The sequence below is a fragment of the Aplidium turbinatum genome, chromosome 2, assembly GCF_918807975.1.
Source record: "Aplidium turbinatum chromosome 2, kaAplTurb1.1, whole genome shotgun sequence".
Lineage (NCBI taxonomy): Eukaryota > Metazoa > Chordata > Ascidiacea > Aplousobranchia > Polyclinidae > Aplidium > Aplidium turbinatum.
This window is the reverse complement of record NC_137473.1, coordinates 5,987,645-6,013,946: the sequence shown is the minus strand read 5'-3', so window position 1 is coordinate 6,013,946 and position 26,302 is coordinate 5,987,645. Positions and strand designations below refer to the sequence as shown.

The window sequence follows — 26,302 nt, the reverse complement described above, 5'->3', positions numbered from 1 at the left end:
GATTATAACCCAAGGGTACTCAACCGGGGGTCAATAATTAATGTGAGCAAAATGACTTCAACTAAATTAACGTGTTTAATTTTCAACTTTGTATCCAAAAACAATCGTTATTTGTAGTTGCATCAAACATACCACAACTGTTTTCATTTGTATGTACGACTAAAGGTCATATTAGACTTATCTTGCAAACAAAATCATACTTGCCTCTCCTATCAGTTCGATGCTCTGTCTAGTCAGGTACTGGGATCCTATGTGCTTCACCAGACCTTGGTGTGTTGGCAGCAGTTTGTCATCTATTTGTACAATTGTACCCAGTTTGGAACTTTAGTTAACTGTCGATCCGTTTTGCTCAATTCGCATTTTTGCTCCACGCTGAGATAGTTGTACGACTTGCAACTGTAAACATTCAGTATGTAGGTCACATTTAGAAAGTTTTAAATCATGTTGTTTAGTTTTGCTTATGTTTTAAGTTTTATGTTGTTTCATCGTTGAACTTGTGAAGGTATGTAGCCTCTTTTTCCATCTGCCTCTTTATATCCATTGAATATCACATTATACTTTATTGCAACATTTATCACATTGAAACTTTAACAAGTATCAAATTGCGTTGACAGTTTTGACGCCGCTGTGTATCAACAAGAAGTTTTGGCTGTTAAAAATTAATCACAATAACATAGGCCTAGTAGATTGCTCGGTCAGGATCGGAGCAGTCTGGGTTTGTAAACAATAGTATTAAACACAAATAAAACAGTTTTAATCATCCATTAAAAGTGTTTTTTGTACAAAACTTTAGTTAATCTGGTTTAATTATCCAAGTATTTGTTCATACCACACATAATATTTTAAAGTCAAAAGCACAAGTAAGACCAATCATTATAATTGATTCGCACGTTTCAAATGGACTCTAGATTCAATCCGAAAGTTCCTGTTAGGTTTCATGAGGGCGATTTGTGACGTTGGGGTAATTTTGTATTCCTTGAGTCGGTTCTTTAACAATTTTGAAAATAGAGTTCAATGGCTTTGCTCCGACTATAGAATTTCAAAATGTATTAACTTGGATTAGGTGATCAACTACCTTAGCCCAGTAACCCTACTCTGTGACTTGCAGCGCATTTCTGAACTATTACGATTCTACTCATCCCTGCATTAAAACTGCAACAAGTCTAAACTTAGACACTCAAAAAGACTTTAAGGTTTATAATGATACGAGGTGAGAAATTTGTGCTTATTTTGATGAACGCAATCATAAATCTAGTGTCCAAAGCATACATAGTGAAATGAAAGTGACAGATATAGGCTATTCAAGTTTTTACGGTTTCAAAAAAGATTTATGTTTCAAATATTAAAAGGATGTTTATATATTGCACACTTGCTTTATCTTAACTAACTCACCGTCCATCTTGAAGACAGAACAATGCACTCACACTGATGCACGTCATAACACGTCATGCTTCGGTAAAGATGCGCAGGAAAACGAAATCCAACTTCACTTGAATCAGCTGATTTGCTTCTTTTAAAAGTATTTTTAGGAGCACGAATTTCCTCTCCAAAAATTAATAATTGCTCTAACCAAATCAAAAGACTAAGCATAAAAGTTGAATCTAACATCTTCATGTTGGAGCAGCAGAGACCTACGTGCAGAATAAAATAACTTAAAATACTTAGTCAAGCCCTCTCTGCTATCCATGCTCGGTGATTAGCATATATGATGCCTCCTTTCAAAAGTAATTTTTTATGCTTGGCAGTCATGTAGGCTGCCAGAGGTGTACAGGCGCTGGAGTTTTATGAACTTCTTTTTTTCTGCATCTCCTACTGCATCGTTTGCTGAAATAATAAATGTGAATTTTTCTCTACATTGAAAGAGTTTGCGGCTATAACCTAACACTTTTTTGTAGGCCACTATTTTTAAAGAAGTGAATCGGTTTTAACAATCACTTTGAATGGCTGCACTACGTTAAAGCAAAATCTTCACGAATTTTTCAGAGATGACGTTAAACATCCTCGTCAGATCAAAAACTTCAACAAAACTTCTTTTAAACTTTAAAATGGCGACAGCAGATGGTTGTTGAGGCAAAATTAACTGATCTTTGACAAAACTATTGAAAGATTGGAATTTTTATGGGCGGCCATCTCGCAGCCATTTCGACATAATTTTTGCCGTTTCTTAAATTGTTATTTTTAGCATTATAAACAGAAGTTAAAAAACTTTGTTTTATCAATTTGCACTATTTGCAAAACATCAAATTTGGTGTTTTCAATTTTGTGTAAATTTTGCGTTTGACTGTGTTCGCTCAAAGATATTATTTATCAACCGACGAAATGATGTTGTGTTTGTATTGAACAAAATGTAATTTTAACTTTAGTGATTTCGTAGATGCAACTAAAGCAACTAATGTAAACATTTAAATTGCCAGAAATTCCATCCTCCTTCAGCGTTTGTAGAGCGATCATTGTCCGCTTTGAATCAAACAAACGTTTTGCAGACGCAAACATCGCATCCTGCATGAAATTGTGCTGGAATAGTTATTGATTAGATGAAATAGACGATTTAATATTTGCATTGATTTGAAACAGAAGCGCCATGTTCTTTGTTCGAATAATTTGTTGTTTAAAAAACAAGCAAACACATAATTATGAGATGTTGATTATAAAGATCCACATAAAATTATTGCTTTGAAATGAAGTCATTGGGCGATACTGCGAAAAACAAAATATGATATTGGTCAATTTTTTATGGTTTTGAGAATGACATTGCAATGACGTCATAACCTTCAAAGAAATGTTTGTTTGAAAGGAAAATACTTTTTGAAAAGCTTCAACTTCATTGAAATGGAAACCCAGGAAGTTATTCAAGCATAGAAAATTGATGATTTGCATGAAATCTGCAGAAAAAAACAAGTAGCTAAAGAATTTTGTTTTGCGCATCACTTTCCAACTGTTCTGAAACTCTACAAATGCCTCGATGATGCATCGATCACTACTACCAACGTGGCTCGCTAGCGACACCACGCAGGTTTTGGGACTGAAACTTTTCCAAGGAATGAATGGATTATGTTACCAAAAGTAATATGAAGAGAGTTGGTAATATGAAATAGTCAACAAAGCTGAAAAACATTGACAACAGGTAGCGCACAAAGGATGAGCAACAAAATGTTAGTCATAATTTCAATAAACTGATAGAAACAATTTAATTCTGGATTTGTTTTTTTTTTTGCATTTTTGGTTTTGATTAGGGCCTACAGCGACAGCAAACATGCAAATGAAAAAGCGGTTTATTAAAAGCAATAAACATTCGTAATGTTTATTGCCGTTTTTAGTTTTCACGGATAAGCCTATTTCAACAACACAGAACCGCATGTCAAAATCAACAAAACAAAGCTACATCTTCAGCAAGGTTGCGACCACAAATGCAGCTGGAATGCTCTTCCTGGGGCATTATTCCCAGCTGCCCTTCTCCCCCTTAAACGTGTGTACTTTTGTTTATTGTTTTTTTCAATGCTATTGTATCGAATATAGTAGGCTACCCAAGTTGTTTACGTCGTATTCAAATACACAACACAACACGATACTTTTGGTACCAGTCCATGCCAACGTTCCTATTTTGGGAACATAATAAAAAACAAACAAAGAAATAAAAAATTTAAGTTTTCTTATATAATATTTTTAGATTAAAAACTACAATATACAAAAAATTAAGAACAAATAACGAAAGGTAGTCTTCGCCGCCTATAAAGGGTTAAGAAAAAGGATTAATAACGAAATGAAAAATATCCGTCTTTGTTTATTCTTAAAATCAACTTGAAAGGGGTGGGGGTACTATCTCTAAATACCCATTGTCAGTGTTGCAGGATGTGTCCAAGTAAAAATAGTATTATTAGTATTTATTTAGTAAAAGTCGGTTCCAAATGAATCCCACGACTTCGAAGCAAAAGCAGGCTAATTTTGAAGCAAAAATCGCAGAACTGGCAAGTCTTACAATTTGTCAAGCAATGTCAGCACTTTTAGGTATTGGCAAACATTTTAACACGTTATCGGATCAAAATGTTTACACTCACCTTAATCGGAAAAACCAGCCCGAATGAAACTGGCAACCTTGGTAATAAGTATTTAGTTGTAGTCTACCTCTTGGCAGTAGTGGGCTACTTTTGTTATCGGATCATAATGTTATAGTTCAGTCACTGAACAAATATGGTCAAACCAGAAAAAAAAAATTATTAAGCTGAAACTTTGCCATGTGGTTTTATTGATGATGTGGAGTCACCAAAAAAAGCCCCATGATTCCTCTTTGGGAATAGTGAGTTTTGGCCATTTTTTCATAATGGCTAGTCAAGTTATGTTGTCAATTTATTTTGGCAGCAGCTCCAACAGGCTAAAAATACGAAATCGTCTAAAATTGATCTTTTATACCTCATTGAAAATATAATTTAATGCTGAATCGCTTTCACATAAGAACTATGGTCAAAAAATATACTCATTTGAAGTTATTATAGGAATTGTTGTTACTCAATACAACAAACAGTGTACTTGCGTACCAGCCTCATTTTTTAATCATATATCGATTTTGCTATAGCGAATTAAATCTTAACTTTTCGCTATAGCAAAATCGACCAATGATTAAAAAAATGAGGCTAGCAAACTGTTTGTTGCATTGAGTAACAAGTCTTATGGTAATGATACGAGACAGTCAACCACTGATTCCTCTTTGGGAATAGTGAGGTTTGGCCATTTTTCCATAATGGCAACACCTCCCATAGGCCAAAAATTCGAAATCGCCTAAAATTGATGTTTTATTGGTCCACCTCATTAGAAAGATAACTTTATGCTGAATCTCTTTCACATAAGAACTGTGGTCCAAAAGTTTCCACTTTTGATGTTATGATTCATGGACCTGTCATAAGTTAAGATTTAAATTTCTAACGAAAATGCATGTTTTATCATTAAGTGGCGTCTATCAATTCTGTACCAACTACACCGGATCGTTTTCTTTCAAATGAATACAAGCAGAGCATTGAGTAACAAGTCTTATAATAACTTCAAATGTGTATATTTTTGACGATAGTTCTTATGTGAAAGCGATACAGCATTAAATTATCTTTCTAATGAGGTGTAAAAGGTTAATTTTAGACGATTTCCAATTTTTGGCCTATGGGAGCTGCTGCCATTATAGAAAAATGGCCAAAAACTCACTAATCCCAAAAAGGAATCATGGGGCGTTTTTTCTTGGTGACTTCACACCACCAATCGAATCTCCTGACAAAGTTTCAGCTTAATCTTATTTTTTTCCGGATGAAATCATTCAGCGACTGAACTATTACCCCTACCGTATCCCAGTGGCTCCGAGAGGGGGAGAAGTCGGGCTTCACCAGCTCAATCTTACAAACGAAATTTATTCTACTGTACTGTACGCTATGTTGCAAAGGATTCACTAGCTGTTGGTAGTTTATTCACAAATGTATCAACAAACACAGATATCATCGATAAGTTTGAAGTCCAATGGAAATATCATTGTACTGTATGTCTGATGTGTAGTTGTAGGCATGTGGAACAAATTTAAAGAAGTTGTAGGCCTACAACAATGACATTTTGGATAAGTTGGTAGGCTACTTTTGAAAGCTACTCAGCAAACCGGAACGCATCACCCCACGATATCTGCTCAAGGAAATCATTGATTGCAACTTTCCAAACACTTTTCCAAATATATTTGTTGCTTTGAAAATTTGTTACATAAACCAACAGCCTACCCCCAACGGTTGCGAGTTGAAAATGTGGTTTTAGCACACAGAAATTTGTAAGATTTGTTCACGCACCACCACGACTCAAAACCGAGTGAAAAGTTTATGCATGTTGACGTTGTGCATCAAATTAGACCTTGCAAAATCTTTATTATTTGATGCTGTGATCCGTAACTTTGCATCGCAAAAGGTTCGGAATGGATTGAATACTTTGTTGAGCTGTTTTCATTGCCGGCATTGTGTGTTTACAATTTTTCATTTATCTACTGTAGGTTATACTAAAATTACCACCTATAGCAGGGCTACTCAACTGGCGGACCGCGGTCCGAATCCGGACCTTCTGGGTGTTGATGGTGGACCTTGAGCTTTTGGAAGAATACCCTCATTGCCACGTTTCAGGGCTTCTTTAAACAGATTTCTACTGGGAGGAAGCAATTTTTACTGTGATTATCCTAGTTGCTGGGGGACTTCGACTCCAAGACTCCCCAATAGTCATTCCCAGATAGTTTAACTTTCGTGGTTGCGTGTGAAATAACTTATTCACCGGACCGCTAAAAATATTCAACTTGTCAAACTGGACCTTTGTTAAGATTAGTTGAGTAACCCTGGGCCTGACCTATAGCAATTTTGATTCACAACATGACTGGACTAACGCGACGCAGACTTGTTAAGGGAGGAGACGTTATCACCGACCCAAAAGCGGCTCTTGCAGGATTCCACACAACGAACAGACAAGAATTCATCAGCAAACACGCCCACACTGCCTTAACACTAGAGAGTTTGAACAAACTATACTGCATTCTTTGGATATGGTGCATTTTTCTTGTAATTGTCTTTATTTGCGGCGGAAAAATCGTTTTGGTACCGGACCTAAATTCTCCTTTCAACGGCCGTGGCCAAAGGCACCATGTATGAAGTGTGCATGGGCACATCATATAACGTTACTGCAATTCTTTCAAGAGAAAATATTGAGCAACATGGGCAATTTTGCTGCAAGTGTAGTCGAGTGATTTTTGTTTATTTTCATAATTATTGAAAGAAGTTTTTTCATTTAGGCCTAGATATTTATACGTTGTTTAAAATCGAAACTTTAAAAGAATTCAATGTCACGATGAGGAAAGTAGCCAAGTTCAGCTTAAGACACATGATGCAACGCATGATAAAAATTTGTTACTTGTATTTTGGTGAAAAATGTTTTTTTGGGGCCCACTTTTAGTATTGTTTCCCGACCAATCATGATTTCTCTTTAAAGCCCTGCCGTATCCCAAACTTTATCAGCAAATCTAGTCCGAACGAAATTGGCAACTTTGACAATGGGTATTTACAGGTAATTCCTGCAGGTCTCTGACTTAAAAAAAAATAATACTTTAATCAGGCATCACTGTATACAAATAGACTAATTCGAAGTCACCTACAATGTGGTTCATCTCGGTGGTTACTTTTAGATCTGACTCCATTTAAATTAATAAAAATAACATTTATCTAATTTGGCAACACTGTTAACAAATAACTTTGAATTCTTCATTGAAATTATTTCATAAAAATATTTAAGTTTAAGAAACAAACTAACTTTTGTTGATGTTTATCGACCACCTGGTTTGATATTATAAACATTTTTGTTGATGTTACGTCACCTGATGTAACCAAGCAATTTGTTGTTGTATTTTTAACTCAACCAAACCAAATCACTGGATGACATAATTTTATTATGAACATCAACAAATAGATAAAAACATCATTGATCCTTGTGCGCGAGGAAATCGATGCCGGAACCAACATGGATCTTCAACTTCTGTAAAAGACAAAGAGAATAATTGACGTTGATTTAATGTTGACACAATTAATTGTTGTAACGTTGATACAACGTAAACAACGCTTACTTTATTGTTCGACCGGTCCAGTGCTACTTGCAGCTTGGATCTTTCCTCCATGTTCGGATCTCTCTCCCTCCCATGTCCATCATCGAGGGATGCCCACATTATAATTTCCTCCTCAATCTTGTGCAACACCTCGATGACATCATCGACAGATCGGAGGTTGCTATTGAGAAACATCCGAACAATCTAAACACAAATTAATTATGATTCAACAAATAAACATAAACAACGTATTTATGTTGTCATTTTTTATTTATATATTTTATATTTGCAAGAATTGTTAGAAAATGATTAAAATTGGAAACTCGAACTCACTTTGTGAAACTTGTTGAAACACAGACATTAAAATAACGTAATGTAACGTTGAATCAACGTAACAACTGACCATGAATCAATGTAAACCAGGGGTGGGAAATGTGCGGCCCGCATGCGGCCCTTTTCCATTTTTTGTGCGGCCCTTCATCTTCTCCCAGCTATTTTTCCCCTAATAAGGCTATTTTCATCTCGATTTACACAATTTCAAAGCTTTAGAAGTGATATGACCGTCTTTTCACTCCCCTGTAACTGTGAAATAAGTTTTGCGCCTGTAGAAATCCAGCTTGAATTGAATTCACTGCAGGAGGATGACATTCTTGTACAAACTTTCAATAAGATAAACTGCATTGCTGAAAATATCAATTAGTGTTTATTTGATGTGCTGCCCTCCGGTAAGCATTACATTTTCCTAACTGGCCCTTGTGTCAAAAAGATTGCCCACCCCTGATGTAAACGTTGGTTATAAAAGTTAAACATGACTTACGGATTCAGGCATCGATTTGATCAACTCTTTCCATGAACGGAATTGGTTAGAAATCATTCCGCATCTGGACAGATCAAGGAGTCCAACTCGAGTGGGCATAGACTTGATGAATGACGTCACCGCATGGATGTCATTCTGAGTGTGGGAAGATTCTATGTTTATCCTCCCTCCATAAAAATGACGTCCTGCTGTGACGGTCACTTCCAAGTCGTTGCCCTCCCGCAGAATCTTGCTGATAGGGATGATGGAGCGATCATCATTGTGATCTAATAATGCAGGAATAATATCAATCAATATTAGCTCCGCTAACCAGGTTGTAGTCTATAAAAAAACCACAGTTTGGTTCTAACCAGGGCTTTGGAGCCAGAGCCGTGCATTTTCAACGGAGCTGGAGCTCTACGTGAAATTCAAGTGGAGCTGGAACCAGTTGTTTGAAAAATAGCCCAGGCTCCGATCTATTTCATAAGATGCCACTACTATTGGCTGAATTCACATAATTTAACAGCAACCCTTCACAAAATTAAGACATTATTTGCGTAATCAGACGTCGAATTAAGAAACATGTTTTGAAATGCAGTTCCGCATGATATTTTGATGAAAGTACCTTAAATTTCATAAAGTTGTGCCATTTTTCAGCAACAGTTGACTGCAGGCAATTTTAAGCTTTAGAAATTAAACTGATATATCATCATTATTTTAATGAAAGCACTTTTCGGAGCTTGGAGACGAAGCAGTGGCATCGATAAGCTCAGGAGCAGGAGCTAATTTATGATAAAAGAGAGCTCCGGAGTTGGAGCAACTTAACATTTATACCTGCTCCAAAGCCCTGGTTTTAACCATAAAATAAGCAAACATTGAACACAAGTTGTTTACTAAAGAACAAAACATTAATTCATTTACATCGCAAACAAAAATATAAACAAATTATTTTCAACAAAACTTTTAGGTTTGACTCAAAGTTCTAATTTGAAAATAACCTGAGTAGACTTTTGTTAGTTGGTCACAAAATCACAAGCCCCGGCTTCGAAGTTTTATCAAATTAGGATAAAATAGTTAGACTAGCTTTTAACTTTGAACTAACCAGAGCTTGCAAATTATAATAAACTGTGATTTCTTTTTCGATAAATCTTCAAAGCAACTTTTAGAACTTGGTCATGAAAATTTCCCAATCAGCCATTTCTTGCTACAGCTCAATCCAAGCTGACGCTTTTCTTCAAACTCAGAAGACACGGACAGAAATAAACTTTAAAACATTAGTCTAATGAAACAAAGCAGAATGATGACAGAATTGAAAGCTGAAACCAACTATTTCTTGCTGCAACTGAATCAAAGTTGATGCTTTCTCTTCAACCACTGAAAAGTGAAAACAAAATTGCTATCGCCTGGCTGCTAATTTGCGCGAGAGTTTTGTGCAAAGTTGCCAAATAAATACACGTATACTCAAAAACAGGTTTCAGCAGGCTGATAAACTGCAAGGTTGGCAACTCTGTCAACAACCAACACAAGCGGTAAGCACTTTAACAAGAAAAATTCAGCCGTGCAGTAAAACCCCGAGCACTGCTTGTAGTATCAATAATATTTATTGTTTAGAGTTTCATGATGTGGGCCGTCTATTAGAGTTTCCTGATGCAGATGCCGTCTATTTGAGTTTTCGTGCGTTTTTAACGTTCTTACGTCACAGACAACGTAGCTTCTGTGACGTAAGAACGTTAAAAACGACGTAAGAACGTTAAAAAATTGGCTCGAGGTTTTACTGCACGGCGGATTTTTTCTTGTTAAAAAGTGGTTGCCAACACAAACTCTATTGTCTGCAGCTTTACGCGGGATTTCTGCGTAGTGTTGCCCAAAATAAAAATAGCATTTACCCACACATTTAAGTAGCAGTTAGTGCCAGAAGTTCATTGTTTTTATGCAATTCAATTTATTTTTCTTCGTCGGAAAACAACAGCAGTGATAAAGTTACAAATTGTGTGCGGTAACGAAACCAACAAAAGGAAAAGATAGCAAATCTAAAGAAGTTTAAAATGTGCATGCGATGCAGATTTAAATGTTACGTAGATGAAAATAAATTAAGCGTGACCACCAAACCATGTTTGGATATTTCTTAAACTACTTTAAATTAAACTATTTTTGGAATTTAATTTCATAAGTATTGAGTTTTATGTTTCCAAGAAAAAATTTAACGCTTTCTTAGATCAGTAAAATAGATCAGTAAATTATGGCTCTTGGAAGGGCCGTAGGGATTGCTCTCTAGAGCAGAGTACCGTCCATAATCATGATAAAATTGAAGGGTTACACTCGAAGGGTTGCCACCAGAGATGAGCAGGACCCGGACTTCCGGATTAACCGGAGCCGAAACCCGTCTATTTTCAATTGGAGTTTGAGTGGATGCAAAGGCAAAATTTAGTGTTGCATAAAAATATTTGTTTTGGAGAAATAGACAATGACTTTGTAATCTTTAAAATTTATAAATATTCCGCAAAGAACAGGATGGGAAACAGATGCGGAGTGAGTTTAGCTCGCAGGCGGAGTGGATGCGAGCCCTGAAAATCCAGACTCCGTTCATCTCTTGTTGCCACTCCATAATCGACGGCATGGCTTTAACAAAGGCGTAGGTTAAAATGTTGAAAAATACTTAGGCTATCTGGTTAAGACCATTTCAACTTAACAAGGTCTTGCTGGGTAAATAAATTGACTTTTGTTACCTGAACCGTGACCATGCTTTTTCTACTTTTATTGTATAGCTTAGGCCTACTTATTGTGCTTTTATGCTTACTGTGATTATACCTGTATCTAATATTTGTTGTTTTAACTTTTGTTACTGAACTTGGCTAATTTTATTCACTTGATAATTTTACAGTTTTTGATTGATTTTAACTTAAAGTTTAAACACTTTTTAAAAAAAAGAATCACTCAAAAAGCAATGCAATATTGAGTTTCAGTCCCTTAAATACATATACAGACTACCCCAACATTTGTGAAACACTTTTAACACAGAAAACTGTGTTCACCAGGTAAAACATTTACTTACTTGCAGCAACTTTCCGAGTTTTCTTGTACAACTCTGAAATAAATACTTTCTGCTTTGGCAAGTTTTCACCTGAAAGAAATTACATTCTCATGAAAATTACGTCTTGCCATCATCACCTTTTGCAGACGCACAGCCACTCCATTGTCAAGCAGCAGATTAGCTTTATTAATACATCACTGTTAGCTCTGAAAGTAATTTCTTTACTGAAGTTGCTGATTTGTAATTTGTTGTAAACTTTTGACGAGCGGTACATATCTGGGTTTTGCCAAAATGTTTGCGAGATGAGACGTAAAAAGATTGTGGGAATGTGTTTCTAACCTTACTACACTCTGGCTTGTCGTTTTATCTCAGCTAACAAAGAATTAATGGTGTGCAAATGAACTTTTCACCGTTCGAAGTGCAAAAATATACTAGCTTGTGTTTTAAGTTACTTCATATAGTATTTTTAAAGTACAAATTTACTGCACAAATGTTAAGTACTGTGCAATGTACAGTATAGCATATACTTTACCTGGTGAAGGTAGTTGGGTTTTCTGGGAATGTTGTTGGCGTGGTAAAGCAACGGATTCTTGTAAAGGTAACAGGATGGTTGAAGAGCTTGAAGAATCTATAAAAATGCAAACAGGTCTGCAATCGCTAAAGTATAGATTTGATAGTTACCTAAAGATTACTGTATGAAGTTGTTGAAGTTCTAGCTCAACGCACAAATGTAATGTAGCCTTGTAGCCTTTGTAGCAAGTAGCCTTGCCTATATTTGACATGAAATAGAACGACGATTTTAAACCTTGAAAGAAAACGATGGTTAACTTGGTTGTGCTTGCGTCATGTGATCTTTGTACACTCTACATTGTACAATTTTACATCAGCTCATTCTTTTATGAAATATTTTGTTTTGTTTGTTTGTTTATTATCTTTATCCTGCATTGCGGGAAAGCGGACTTAAGCGCTATGCATCGGTGTACGCCTTCCGACGTACACCTGACCCACGTTGTAGCCGACGACAATGTCTGTTTCCTGTTGTCTAGTCTACTCATGACTTAAATTTGGTACTACCCATTACATCGATCACTGGGTAGAGGCAGTTATCGTAAAGTTTCTTGCCCAGAGAAAGAACAGCAAGTGCGGGTGGCTGGAGTCGAACATGCAGGCTCTCGACTGCGAGCCCAACGCGCTAACCACTCGGCCACTGCTGCCGACTATAACTCGTACATACAGTAAAAGAAACTTTACAGAACACTTAACAAATGTCACGGAGCGGCATATAGTTGCTTGAGGGAGTCGTACATGACCCGATCGAGTGTTAATTTACTGTCATGTTTATTGCGATAAAACGAGGCCTGGACGTAAAGTTTGTTAATTTAATTAAAATTGAGTTAAGCAAAAAAGTTGAATATTTGAAATTATTTTTGGCCCGTAATCATCAATAACAGTCCAAAATTTGAAAGGTTTTAAAAAGCATTAATCTTCTATTGTTACGTGAAATAATGTTTTGAAAGCTATTTCTTTTAAACATAAAGTCATATCATTTCTTACTTGGAAATACTTGTAACAGATAAGCAAGCATGTATTTAACCTTGTCACAAGATAATTGCAAAATATCTAGCTTGTATTTTTACTTGAAGCAATTTGTGAAGACGAAGTTGTTGATTGAGATGACGTTTGCGTCACTGCTGACCTTGATTCCATTGAAGGAATTTTGTTAACTGCAGAGCTCGATAGATCTATAGATTTAAAAAAAGTTTTGTTGTTGGTGCAATAATTATTATATAAAATGACATCAAGTCTCAAGGTTTTATTGGTCAATTAAAATTTGTTTAAGGAGGATAAATTATTGTAACGATTTTTTCCCATTAAGTTGTTAAATCGTGTTTCGACTTATTATAATGAAAAGAAGCGCAATAATATAATTTGTTGTTAGTTTTATGATGAATGGTCTGTAGATAAATCACAAACTCACCTTTGTTCATGATTGGATCCAAAAGGAGTCCGGCCATAAATTGGACAACTACAGACCAGTGATCCTTCAGCAAGTTATTTTGAAGGAATAATTTGAAATCAGGTAATGACATTTCACGACAGATGTATAAAGCACTGAAGTACTCTTGAAAGGTCTGGTGACTGAAGTATAACCGTTGCTGCCCTTCCAGGAGTGCATATTCTCTGTCTTCTCCCATTAGAGTGACAACAAGATCTTGAACTATCTGACTGGTGAGACTTTCTTTTATAAGATCATCTGTTGTGATTAACACGGTTCCTTTTTTTGTTGCTTCATAGGCGATTTTGGAAAGTTTGATGACAATATCATCAGATATGGAATCTGCGTGTGTAGAAGTTTTCAGATTTAACAATACAGTTTGAAATATTCTGGTCATTGTGGATATATCACCAATTTGTGACAATCCAAGAGATGCTCTCACGTACAGTTGCAGCATCAGAGGGTTGTGGCACATTGATGTCAAATGAGGAGTTTTTACTGTAAGATTGATCCAAAGATTGTTAGATTGTTGTTGGTCGTTGACTAAGATGTCGAATAACGTTTTTGCTTTGTCAGACGTCAGATCACAAATATAGTAAATGCGATCGGGTCGACATATTTTTGGAATATGATGCATAGCGTGTGGTCGAGAAGTGAATATCAAATGACAATTTTTAAGAAATTTTCCCAAACAAAGATTCGAAACAAGTTCCCAATATTGAAGTGGAGTATCGTAGTTGGATTCTTCCACATTTTCGTTCAGGTTCCAATTTACTTGATCAAATCCATCTAAAGTTATAAAGCAATTTTCCGGATTGTCTGTGATGCATTCAAAAACAGAGTTCTTTTCTTCGTCTTTTAAGTTGTAGTTGCAGTCTCCCAGTAGAAACTCTTTTAACACCAAATGGTCATTGCACTTGCTCATTTCCATAAAAAGCTTCCGTAGGACAAGATAGTCGTCATTTTGAGAAAGTTGTCGTGCCAGGCGTTTCGATAGAGTTGTTTTTCCTGACCCAGGATATCCGATTACCGACACAAACCTATTCTTTTGAATATCAGAAACCAATTGTTCGATTGTTACTGATCTGTTAAATCGAGATAACTTAATTTCTGGACTTTCGGGATTGTACCTGTCGGGATTGTACGGATCAGGAAAGAATCTGAATCTGCCTTTGTAAAAACCAACTTGAAGCATTTCAGGATAAATTTCTGGTATATTCTCAGGAGAAACATCAACGCTAGAAACATCAACGTCATGCTTCGGGTGATAAAGTTTGCGAGTTGTTTCTTGGAGTTTTTCAAATTCTTTTATTGAACCTTTAAATAAAAAATAAAAACATTTGCAAACATTATCTTTTAAAGTGGCCACTTGTGTTGCTGTTAACTTTATTTGATTAAACTTGGGTGATTCATGTTTTAACAAAAGTCTATTAGAAATTTTTTGTTTAAGATACCTTATTAATATCACAGCGACAGTTTATTTGCCTTATTTTTATAATTGGAAATCAATTTCGCTATAACTGCAGTTTCACAACTAGTTATAATTGTAAACTAATCAACTAACTATCAGTTAATTCTAATTATACTCTATTAATCTATTCAGTCGCACTACGTCAAGGTGATTGGGTGATTTATTTATTGATTAAGTGATTAAACGCAGTAACGGTTCTAGTTTTAAAACTTTTGTAAAAGCTACCAGTATTCCAATGGTACGCCTGGAGAAAGGAGTTTCTTAGCTTTACTAAGTTTTATTGGTTTTACTAAGCCATCCTCTTTGGAAACTAACAAAAAATTACTACAGATATATAAAACTTAGTAACATTAATGGTGTTAAATACAGAATGAGAATGTTAAAGGGATACTAAAGAAAAACCTGATTTGGCGATTATACACGTTTTTCGTGTTTAAACATGCTACCTTAAAACGGTTTTCAATAAAATTTTGCCCATTGTGGTCTGATCAGTATTCCGCGCGTGCTTTTGTCAGAGCTTTCAAAACGGAATGGGCTTGAGCAGCGAAGCGTGCGACTGTACAGTGTACAGTCTACGTCACTATGGACTAGCAATTAGCTGATCGCGCAATAGTTGTTACTGCCGGCGATTTAACTGTAGGCTATGTATGTATGTACATCAAAACATCAGATTTCAACATCAAAACATCAGACAGTTTGCTCAAAATATCAGATCTGATATTAGTGTTAACGTGGCTTTTGTTATTGTTGTCGATGGTGACGTATTCTCGAGCAGTGTTTGCACTTTTTGGAAAAAAATTAAAAATAAATGAAACATTGGACTTTGGGCCTTGCCAGTGCGATTGAAAACAAATTTTTTTCGGTAATTTTTTTTTAAATGTATTCTTGAATGTTTAGTTTACGCATTTTAATGCTTAATTCTCATTTGAAAATTTCATTTAGCATGCCTTTAACCAGGCGTTTAATTATAAAATGTTACCATTTATAGTTGCAGACTGAGCTACCACGCTTGCCAGATGTGTCTTCCCTGAGATCTTTCGTCCCGACGTTTTGGTCCTAGTTTTGAAGATCATTGGTCTATGAGATCTTTTGTCCCGACGTTTCGGCCCTAGAAGATATCGACTACTTTAGTGGGAAGTGCAAGAGTGAGAGTGGCAAAATTTCATTCATTTATTTTTCATTAAATTTTTTTTTTACTCTGATTGATTGGTTTATTTTGTTGTGCAACATCATAACAGCAAAATCATTAAATGATGCAGCACGCTTAGCGAACACAATTGAAACAAAGAAAAATAACAAATGTACACTGCATCGTTGAAGTAAGTAAATCACAACGGAAAGCTGCGAAGTGACCATGACGGTCTTCGAGTCAAGCAGCCACCCTCAGCCTGTTCCAGACAGTTATTGTTCACCTAATCAAACGTCATATAAAAACCGTTCAGGTCTACTGAATCTTAGCGTATTACGTCATAGAATTTTTCCTAAAAATGAGCCAAAATTGCACCATCGTTCGTAAGACATGTGTCAAACCTGTTTAAACATGAAACATTGGATCACCACCTTTGAACACCTGTTTGAATTGCGTGACAATGTCTTTCACTATTGCGTCACACAGCCAAGTCGATGATAAACATCTCATAAACATTACACTAAATTATCTACGCTTGCAACAAAGAGTCAAGACAGAAACAAACTTGTATCCATAATATGTCAAAATGTCAAGTTCCAATATTAGGTGTTGATACTTGGTAGTCATAACGATTAAAAGCTTAAAGAGTATCGGTCCACATTAGTAAATTACACTGCATTCAACTTTAATATTCTGCAATTAGATAGTTTTTGTAAAGTTTTTTAAATAAATCATAAGAAATTCATATTCGTTTATTTTTCATTTATTCATTGAATTTCACTCATTTACTTTGAACATATATTTATTTTCATTTTTACAGGTTACGTCAGCGTGCATCGCAATTTGCTTCTTTATGACGTTATAAATGTTGTTATTGGTTTGGTTATTGAATCTTTATCCTCGGACTGACAAAGCCTCGATAGGTTATTCCTGGTAGTACCGCATACTTGTAGAATGTAGAGGCTCCTGACGCAGGGCCGGTTAAGAGATTGGCAGAATGAAGTTTCCGATTATTGCGCACACGCCGAGAGTCGAACCAGAGCTGCGTGATCTTGAGCCGAACGCGTAACCACTGAGCTAACGAGGCGGACAAGTTAACTTCAGTTTTTTAACATCAGTTTACGTTTTTGATGGAATTCTTAGTTGAGGTTTGTGCGAAATACGCTGGTTGTAGTCCTTCAATAACTCTGAGTTTTTTTGTTTTTTTCAAGCAGCATTTAAATGTAAACAACAGAAGTCTCTTGAATGTCACGTAGGTAAAATGATTCCAGAAAACACATTTTACATGATACAGATTTCGTAATCAGAGGTTACTTCAGGTCATAACCGATAATAACACATCGCATCAGAATTCTACAACCAAAACAACACGCTCGTTGAAGATACAAAGCAAGCCATCGCGAGGCATTGCACCTTGATTGTGACAATTGTAAACAGACTCACCACCATTGGTGCTTTCCAAAGCTTGACTCAAGTCTCCGGTTAATGTCATTAGAGCATCTGTAACATTCATAGAATGTTTATTAGAATTTTTAAAATACTATTGGATTTGTAAATTTTTCGGATACTTTAAGATCCTTATAATGGATGACTTCAATGAAAAGCTAATACGTGGAATATAAAACATTGGAAAGCTCACCAGAATCTTCGTGAACTGGTACAACTGATACGAGTTCATTTCCATCCTCGCTTACGTTGTCAACCGAGCTGCTTAGCTGTTCGTTGATTTCTTGAGAATTCATTTTTTGTGGAGTTTTACGTTAGATATGAAATGGTTATATTTGTAACTTATTTCTTTCAAAAATAGAAAAAGTCAAATCAGTCATCAAAGTTTCAAATAGCGCAACTTTAAGGTTGCTTTGTTACGTCACAAACTTAAAATAGTAAGTCAAGTATTATTGCTCAACAAACAAATTGATGAAACAAATAAATGTGGATTCCAAACACGTTTCATCTTCATTGTTGTTGTTGTATTATTGAGTACGGAGGTTTTCTATATCAATTACTTATTATTATTGTAACTTATTACTTAATATTACTATTACGGTAGGCCTACTTAGCAGTCTGTCCTGCTTGCCAGTTATTGAAATCTTGCTAAATAATGTGGAATTATTTGTATCAATTGCAGTCATTAGTCTTTATTAAAACCTTTTACAACTTGTTGCAGCCTTAGTTGGGATCACCAGAAGGTTTTTATTCAAATAAAATGAACTCAAATAGATTCTATTTAAATAAGAATCTTCTGATGATCTCAACAAAGGGTGAAACAGCCTGTAAATTTTTTAGAGACCAGTAACTGCATTTGTTGTAACTCGCTCTGCTTGACTGTTCAATTTGTGTTGAGCACATTTTTATAGTATTAATATTGTTATCAATTATATTTGTTTATGAGACTTTAACGTGAACTCTCTACAAAAGCTTTATCCTTGAGAAGGTAAACAATTGTGCCGAACCGCAAAAACAAAGAAGTTTTAGAATGAAAAAATTTGTCGCGAATTTTTAAAAAATATCACCATGACAACACTTGCATTGTTACTAACAAAAAATCTGACTTTTTATTACACTGGTGACGTGACAAGACCATATAATTTGAAGCGGTTATGAAGTCAAACAAACGCTGGTAAATTAAGATAAAAGTGTTGACGTAACCCACTTCAATCCTTTCATGAATTCTTTCATTTAATCTTGCATCTTACCTCTGCAATGAACTCAACAAGAAGACTATCAAGAAAATGAAATCACTGATTTGATCAGACTTGTCACCGCACTGAGACCTCACGCACAATGACTTGATATTTCACCCTTCCAGCTAAGGTTACTTCCTATAATTTGAAGAATTGCGAAGCAGTTCGCGTTTTTAACATATGATCACGTGAACATGGAGTGATCTGGAAAGCGAAAGAAAAAAGGAATCTGTCTGAAATGAAAAAAATGCCCACATTGATTTACGCCGAGCCTCCACTAGGAGAAGCTGAAATTGAGCCTGGCCAAGAATACTGACACACCTATTTATCTTTGCAATGGGAAACGCCAATTGTCAGCCTTAACGGAAACACACTCCCACACAATCCGTGTCCCACCTACTTAGGAGTAAAGCTCGACCGACAATTAACCTACAAACACCATGCTGAAGCCCTCCATGCTAAGCTATAAGCACAACTTGTTGCAACAACTTTGCACGCAACAACTTGCTGAGATGCCTAGCATAAACATCCTGGGGTGCTAGCCAGAGCCTCAGAGAGAAATCAGCACTGGTCGGGAAACAATAAGAAAATTTTTCCTCAAAAAATTTTTTTCAGTAAAAATAAAAGATCAAACTGAACTTGCCTACTTTCCTCGGTATGAAATAAGACTGTTCGAAACGAACTTCTTAAGTCGAAACGAACTTCTTAAGTCGAAACGAAATTCTTCTTAAAGATTTTTGATCTGCAACGAAACGAAATCAAGACAAATAATTTTAGGTCGAAACGAAACGAAATACTTTGCAGCTACTAGGTCATTACTTTAGAAGACAACAGAAAATTTTAAACATTCTTCTTTTGCAAACAGAAGTGTAGCATTAGAGAAAAGAAGTCGACAGTCAACGTCCTTTCTCCGCCAAGCAAAACAAAACACTGGATTGGAGAAACGTAACTAACCAAATTTGATAAGACTAGGTTGTTTGAAACGATTCTATATCAACGATGTTTTGGTAAGTCGTTGTCAGGTTTTGAAAAGTTTTTTAAGTTCAGGCCCGTAGCCAGACATTTTCAAGGGGGGGTTCCCAAATCCAAAAATATGGCCCTTTTAATAACACTTTCTTCTTTGCCTGTTCCCAAGCAAGCAATCAAAACATAGGAAGTGGCAGTACATAATATATAGACCAAAAAACAAAACAAACTTCAAATTGTCAACATTACAAAAACGAATAAATAAATAGGCTACGAACAATTTTCACATTAACAATAGCACATCTACAGGGACGCCGGAAGCGAGGGCAGAGGGGGCGGATGCCCTTTTAAGGTCATGTAAACTACTGCACATTTTGCAATATAACAATTTCTGCTATTCGCTTTTAGCCTAAATTGTCTACGATATGCGAGGTTCTAAACCAGGAATCCGGAAATAGTGGGTTGCGACCCAAATTTGGATCGCGAGATCATCCACAGTGGGTCGCAAAAGGGCTTAAACTTACTATAAATATAACTAATTGTATGTTAAAAATAAATACAATCATATACTCTTTGACGTACTGAGTTTAGTCTTTCCACCTAAAACACCGGGAAGCTGATCGTGAGCTACATGTTCAGAACAATGGAAAACCTCTGTCCTTTTGCCCCGAACCAAAATATCTTAGGGTGACACTAGTGACTAGACAGATCGCTCACATACCACCATCATTTAGTGTCACTGCGCAAGAAACTGACATCCCGCACTTGGCTACTCAAGCGCCTGGCAGGCTCCAGCTGGGGTGCGAGGGCTGACACTTTGCGTATAGCAGCCTTTTCCCTTGTCTACTCTTCAGCAGAGTGCTGTGCACCTGTTTGGTGCCGCAGTGCTCACTGCCATAAACATCGCCACAGCCATAAACAGCGCCTTGCGCACAGTGACCGGATGCCTGCGTCCCACACCATTGGACAATCTCCCCATTCTCGCTGGCATCCAACCCGCTGATCTTCGTCGTGAAAAAGCGACTCTGTCTCTCAGTCGACGGGCACCGGAGCCTAATCATCTTCTCCATCACAAGATCTCTGCTCTCCCAAACGAGCACCCCGTCGATTGAAATCAAGACACCCATTCGTGCCAGCAGCTCCACTTCTGATCAACGAAGCTGATGAACAAAACATCTCTGCGGCTACTTAGGCAGACCATCTATTGAATTCTGACCGGAAGTCATGTAGCCTATTACCAGACTCCATTCGTTCATTTCCTACGCCGACACATGCTCCATAGGCCTGACACCACAAAGACAGGCATGGGTGCGCCTCAACAGTCTTCGTACGGGCGTCGGGCTTTTCCGTTCAACCATGCACCAATAGTGAATGGCCTCTTCCTTCTCCTGTGAATGTGGTGCCGAGGAACAGACCGCAGACTACATCATCAATGACTGTAGAATGGAGTGGAAGGTCTGCGTGTCATGGATGATGAAACCAAAGACTGGCTGCTCTCTAGTAGCTTTCCAGTGTAGTCCTGGAACATCCTGAATCTGGGGTGGTGAAAGGGTAGATTCTCGGTCCCAGAGGCTTAGCCTACATGACGACGACCACAGTTAGTAGATCCACTCGCTTATTAAGCCCAATTTGGTTCATTCCTGAATTACTGAAAGTATAGGAGTGGTAGAAAATCCCCCCCCCCCCCCGCTCAATAAGCCCAAAATTGTACGGTCCCGATGTGGGCTTAATAAGCGGGGACGACCGTATTAAAATTGGTATTAAATTGCAAAAGATTTTGCGCAAAATTATATGCTTCTCAAACGTTCGGGCTGCGAAGATTTCGAACGATTGTCTTTTGGGTCGGGCCAACAAGTATTTGCGGAGCCCTGTTCTAAACAAGCAACAATATATTAACATGTTTATTCAGAACTCTCTGGAAGGTTTCAGCTGATCATATGTAGCTGATCCTGTTATCGTATGTACACTACACCTTCTTCAAAATGTGGACCTTTTCAGCTCAAGGGGGGGTTCCCGGGAACCCCGAGAACCCCCCCTGGCTACGGGCCTGAAGTTAAACAAAACTTCTACTCAATACAAAAACGATGCAGTAGCTTGAAAACAAGAAAAAGAATGGGTACAGTCAAAGGAAGTTATAAAATTGTGCGTAGAAGGCACGTGTCCAATGGAGTTCCCGATCGTTGCTCTGAGAAAGAGCATGTCACAAACCCTTGATGTCTTTTCTGCTTTGAAATCTTTCCTACATTTAATTGTAGCCTCTTGATAGATACAACTTAGCTCTATGTAACATATTTAGTTCTAGTTGATAATCCTTTGTCTAAGCGTAAAACTTGACACACACTGGTATACCACATTACCACATTCTATAATTCCATAACCTTGTAAATGTTGCTTTATGATTTCACAAGACGCTCTGACGACCATGTGCGTGTACTGTACACGCGACGTCGTTGCCTATGTCGGCCAATCAAGTTACGCTGTTGGCCAACATAATGCAGAGTTTGTAGACTCAATATGGATGCATTGGGAAAACTGTACATCACAAGTGACTTATTTCCAATGTGCATCAATGCAAGATGTTTCGGTTGTGCCAAATCCATTCCAATTCGTATATCACGTCGTTCCCGAGCACGCTTTTACGTTTTCTTGGTACCGTAACCATCAAAATGTTAGACATAACCCTATGTTTATTAACAAATCGGTTCAAATTGTATTTAATTTGTTCGTATAAACTATAAAGCATGGCAATATTGAAATCAAACCACTGCAAATCATTCAGATCAACAATGACGACTTAGCTTTACACCTCCAAGCGCAAATATTAATAACTCCGCCATAAGTACAATCTGTTTAAAATTGTTAATTCATGATTAATTGAAGTTCATGATTAACTAAATTGCTTCTCATTGTTTGCAGGACACTTATGATCTCAACAATGTAGCAACGTGCGGGACAATAATAGCTCGTTAAACGATCGGCGACGTGGAAGTGCAAACTAGTTTGTGACTTTGCTAACTGGGAAGATCTTCAACCTGTTGGTTTATGATAAGATTAATTTGTGCAACATATCAACGAACAATGTGGGTGATGCCAGGACTAGGTACAGCGACCTTCAAACTGTTTGTTTGATAACACTGGTTCTTGTGAATTGCCAACCTGATATCGGATGATGTTTTTGCAGAATTGGCCAAAGTAGAAACGTCAATTGTTTTTTGTTTACGAACGCTTTTCTTTAAAAATGTTTTTTAATCATGATTTCTATGTTCAGAGTGTTTTCTAGATTCTATCACGACTTTGAGCAGTTCAGAGTTGTCATATAGTCCGCTTATAATTATTTTGCTGAGGAATTACCCGTCAACTACCTGAACAACTGCGTTGCTACCCAAGTTGCCACTTAACAGCAGATTTACACGTCAGCTGCGTCACATGTTTCCATAGACATGATCGTACTCATCGAAAACATAAGCCTCACATTCACCATGGAAACCGGGAGCTTCCCCTTTCATGAACAGCTTTTCAAAATTGTTAGCATTACGTTTTCGTACTTTGCATGTTAACTTTATTAATTTCCATGTTTCATTTACCTGCATGGGTCATCCGTCCGCAAGTGGTGACCAATCATTTTAAATGCGTGCTTTCTTTTGTTCATGTTGGAACTTTTCTTTCCTTTTTTAATTCATGCAGTAAGCGACACATCGCTGCAGGAGTTGATGTGTCGCTTTTTACGGTCGCTCAGTTTGTACGTTTTCTATTGAACTGCTATCGTAGTAGGCAAGTTGCTGCGTCTTTAGATATGCCACTATAGTTGTAACATGGATTGTCACAAAACAGTAAAACAACAAACTAGTTTTTGCAAAAACTTTGACATAAAATTTATTTTCTTAAAGATAAAACGGTGTCTCTATAGTAAGATGCCTGTTCACACTGTGGTGTTCACTCCCTCCTCCCTCAAAGAAAAAAACAAAAAACAAATAATATTGTCAGCGTTGTGATAAGTTGGCTGCAACGTTTGCTCTCCAGTCTACGTCACCGAACATCTTCATTTTCTCAATCATGATTTCAAAGAATAATCTAAATAATTTTCAATGTTGTACAACATGTTCTGCTGAAACAAATTTATATACCCAATGAAATCACGCCTGGTACTGCTATTTTGCATTCATCAAATGCTGGAATTAGCACAACAATCTAACCTCTTAGTGTAATTTATTAAGTTAAGAATTGGTTTCGCTATAGTAATAGCATCTTCAGCTAGCACATGTAAAAAAGAAAATTTGAAAATACGTAAAACGAAAAAATAAAGCAAACTCCGATATTATCAACACGCATGAAAATTCTAATTTAAATAGATGGTTACATAAAATTAAGATCACAAGCTGCAAGCCTAAATCTTAAACTGGTGTTTGCCACGATTTCCAACAATATAGGCTACTGGTACAAAATTCAAGAAATATATAAACATTATTATCCATCAAGTAAATTACAACAGTTCAACAAGACGAATACAAAGAAAAACGCAATTTAGTTTACAGTCCACTGCCATAAGTTTACATTGATATAACTTGTTAAATCACGCAATTTAGTTTACAGTCCATTGCCATAAGTTTACATTGATATAACTTGTTAAATCACGCAATTTAGTTTACGGTCCATTGCCATAAGTTTACATTGATATAACTTGTTAAATCACGCTTGTTTCAAATAACCCAAATTTACTGTTAAAATTTCTCTCTGAATCTTTGTCCGGCGGCATAATTTTACAACGCTATCAGGCGGCGTATGTGCAATTATGACATATGTTGCATGAAAATTAGCGTAGGTATACTTTCTGTATGGTTCTTATTGGTCTAAACGTTTCAGTATACCATCCAGACATAACCTATTAATGATTGTTGGCAGTTGCTATGTCTGCCAAATCAACAAACGGAAGCAACGTAAAACTAGGAAAAGCTATTTGTGGTTCGCGTCCAACCTGTTTGCGACGAATATTCATATGCTAATACAACATCTGTTATTTTTGAAAATAATTAAAAAGCTTCCTGAATTTTTATCGTTGATACTGTAAATAAGGTGTTTTGTATTGTTTTGCTACAACAACAAAATAAATTTCTCCAAAACAGAAATTTTGTTTATATTTTTAGTCACAAAACGAGTTCGAGAACCAGTAGACTAGCGGACAATCCCATTCGAATTATTAGATGAAAACAATCGAAAGATACCGACTTTAATCTCCTTGTATTTTAAAGCTTGTTTGTACATTGTAATTTATAACTTTGTACAAAACAAATTTATTAGAAGTCTTTTCAGTCTGTTTCTAGTTTTGTTAGTTGCTGGTTATATTACTATATTCATGATGTGAGCTGAATATGTTTTTCATCGTATTACGTTGGAAAGACGTAATGGACATATTCTTGTATTGTCCAATGCTGAATGTTCATATAAAGTCAAGAGAGATATTCAATTCTTATTCTGCTGGAAATGTAATGAATTCCAACATAACAAGATTTTAAAATTAAAATTAATGTTGAACAATTCAAAGAACTACATCAGTGATTTACAAAAGTAAACTATAAAAAGTTTCTCGACAATTGTTCATAGACAATTGTTCCAAACCAATATAATTCACTAATCAGTAATGAGCTTTACTGCGCGCTTTTATGATAAACTGTTTGCTCATTGTTTGAATAAGTCTCATTCAAGGCGAACAATTTATCACCAAACTCAACAATACCAACTTACCAAACAAGTGTGCCTTAATATCAAGCCACAAACGAGCGTGACTTGTAAATCATGAAAGTATCCAAAGTGTTTGTTCATTCTGTGCGAACCGGCTAACTGCTGCCAACAATAAACCCATAGACCCATGGCGTACTCAACAGTACATCATGCATGGACATCGTCAAGCTCCGCTTAACACTTTCATTGCCAAGCCATTTTTGTGAAAATTTCCCTGGAGGCCATATGTGAATGACGCGGCTTTCAGTAAAACACAGGTGTCATTCATATTTGGATGCAATGGCCTCCAGTGAAACACAGGTGTCATTCGTATATGAAAGCCATGGCGGTCAATGTGACTTGCAAGTTAAACAAAAAACTTTCAAATTTAAAAGGTTCATTGTACGAATTGACTAAATTTTGCCACATTTTTAAAACCAGTAGGGGTAGGCTATAGCCAACATCTTCGACATATTTAGTGTTTAGAAGGAGTTAAAGGCGAAAATTTTTAGTTATTGCTTCGTTTTAAAGCTTTTCACAGCGGCTGCATACCAATGAGTAACCTACTTTTGATTCTCTAGCATACAATTTAATTACACTGGTAGCGGTAGGCTACAGAATTCCGATTGTTATAAATATTTAATAAGCTAGACAGATAAGAGCTATAGAAAACATTCATAGGCCTACGTACTATACTATCACCTTTGGCTTCACAATTAAGTTCAATTAATTGGTGTTTTTGGGAAAAACCTATCCAGGATTATATGTTTTTTGAAGACCTGAGTCAAACGGTTGAGAAGGCAAAGAAACCAATCTTGTCCAGCTTCAAAATGTCATCAAGCGCCCTCGTGTGAGCCTCTGTGCTCGACAACCCAACATTGACCAATCCACTAGGTGTCAATGTTAGCCCGAATACACTAAAA

The 26,302-nt window shown here is 36.5% G+C and overlaps 1 protein-coding gene across 1 annotated transcript; it reads right to left on the bottom strand.

The window, feature by feature from the left end:
• Positions 1–7,417: 7,417 nt before the first annotated feature.
• Positions 7,418–14,609, bottom strand: LOC145786541 (uncharacterized). Its single transcript, XM_082598215.1, has 7 exons — positions 13,397–14,609; positions 13,056–13,160; positions 11,951–12,046; positions 11,440–11,508; positions 8,409–8,674; positions 7,613–7,795; positions 7,418–7,524 (listed from the first exon to the last, which is right to left on the bottom strand). Exons 1-7 carry the CDS (start codon positions 14,607–14,609, stop codon positions 7,468–7,470), a joined length of 1,989 nt encoding a protein of 662 aa, XP_082454341.1. The 3' UTR covers positions 7,418–7,467.
• Positions 14,610–26,302: the final 11,693 nt, after the last annotated feature.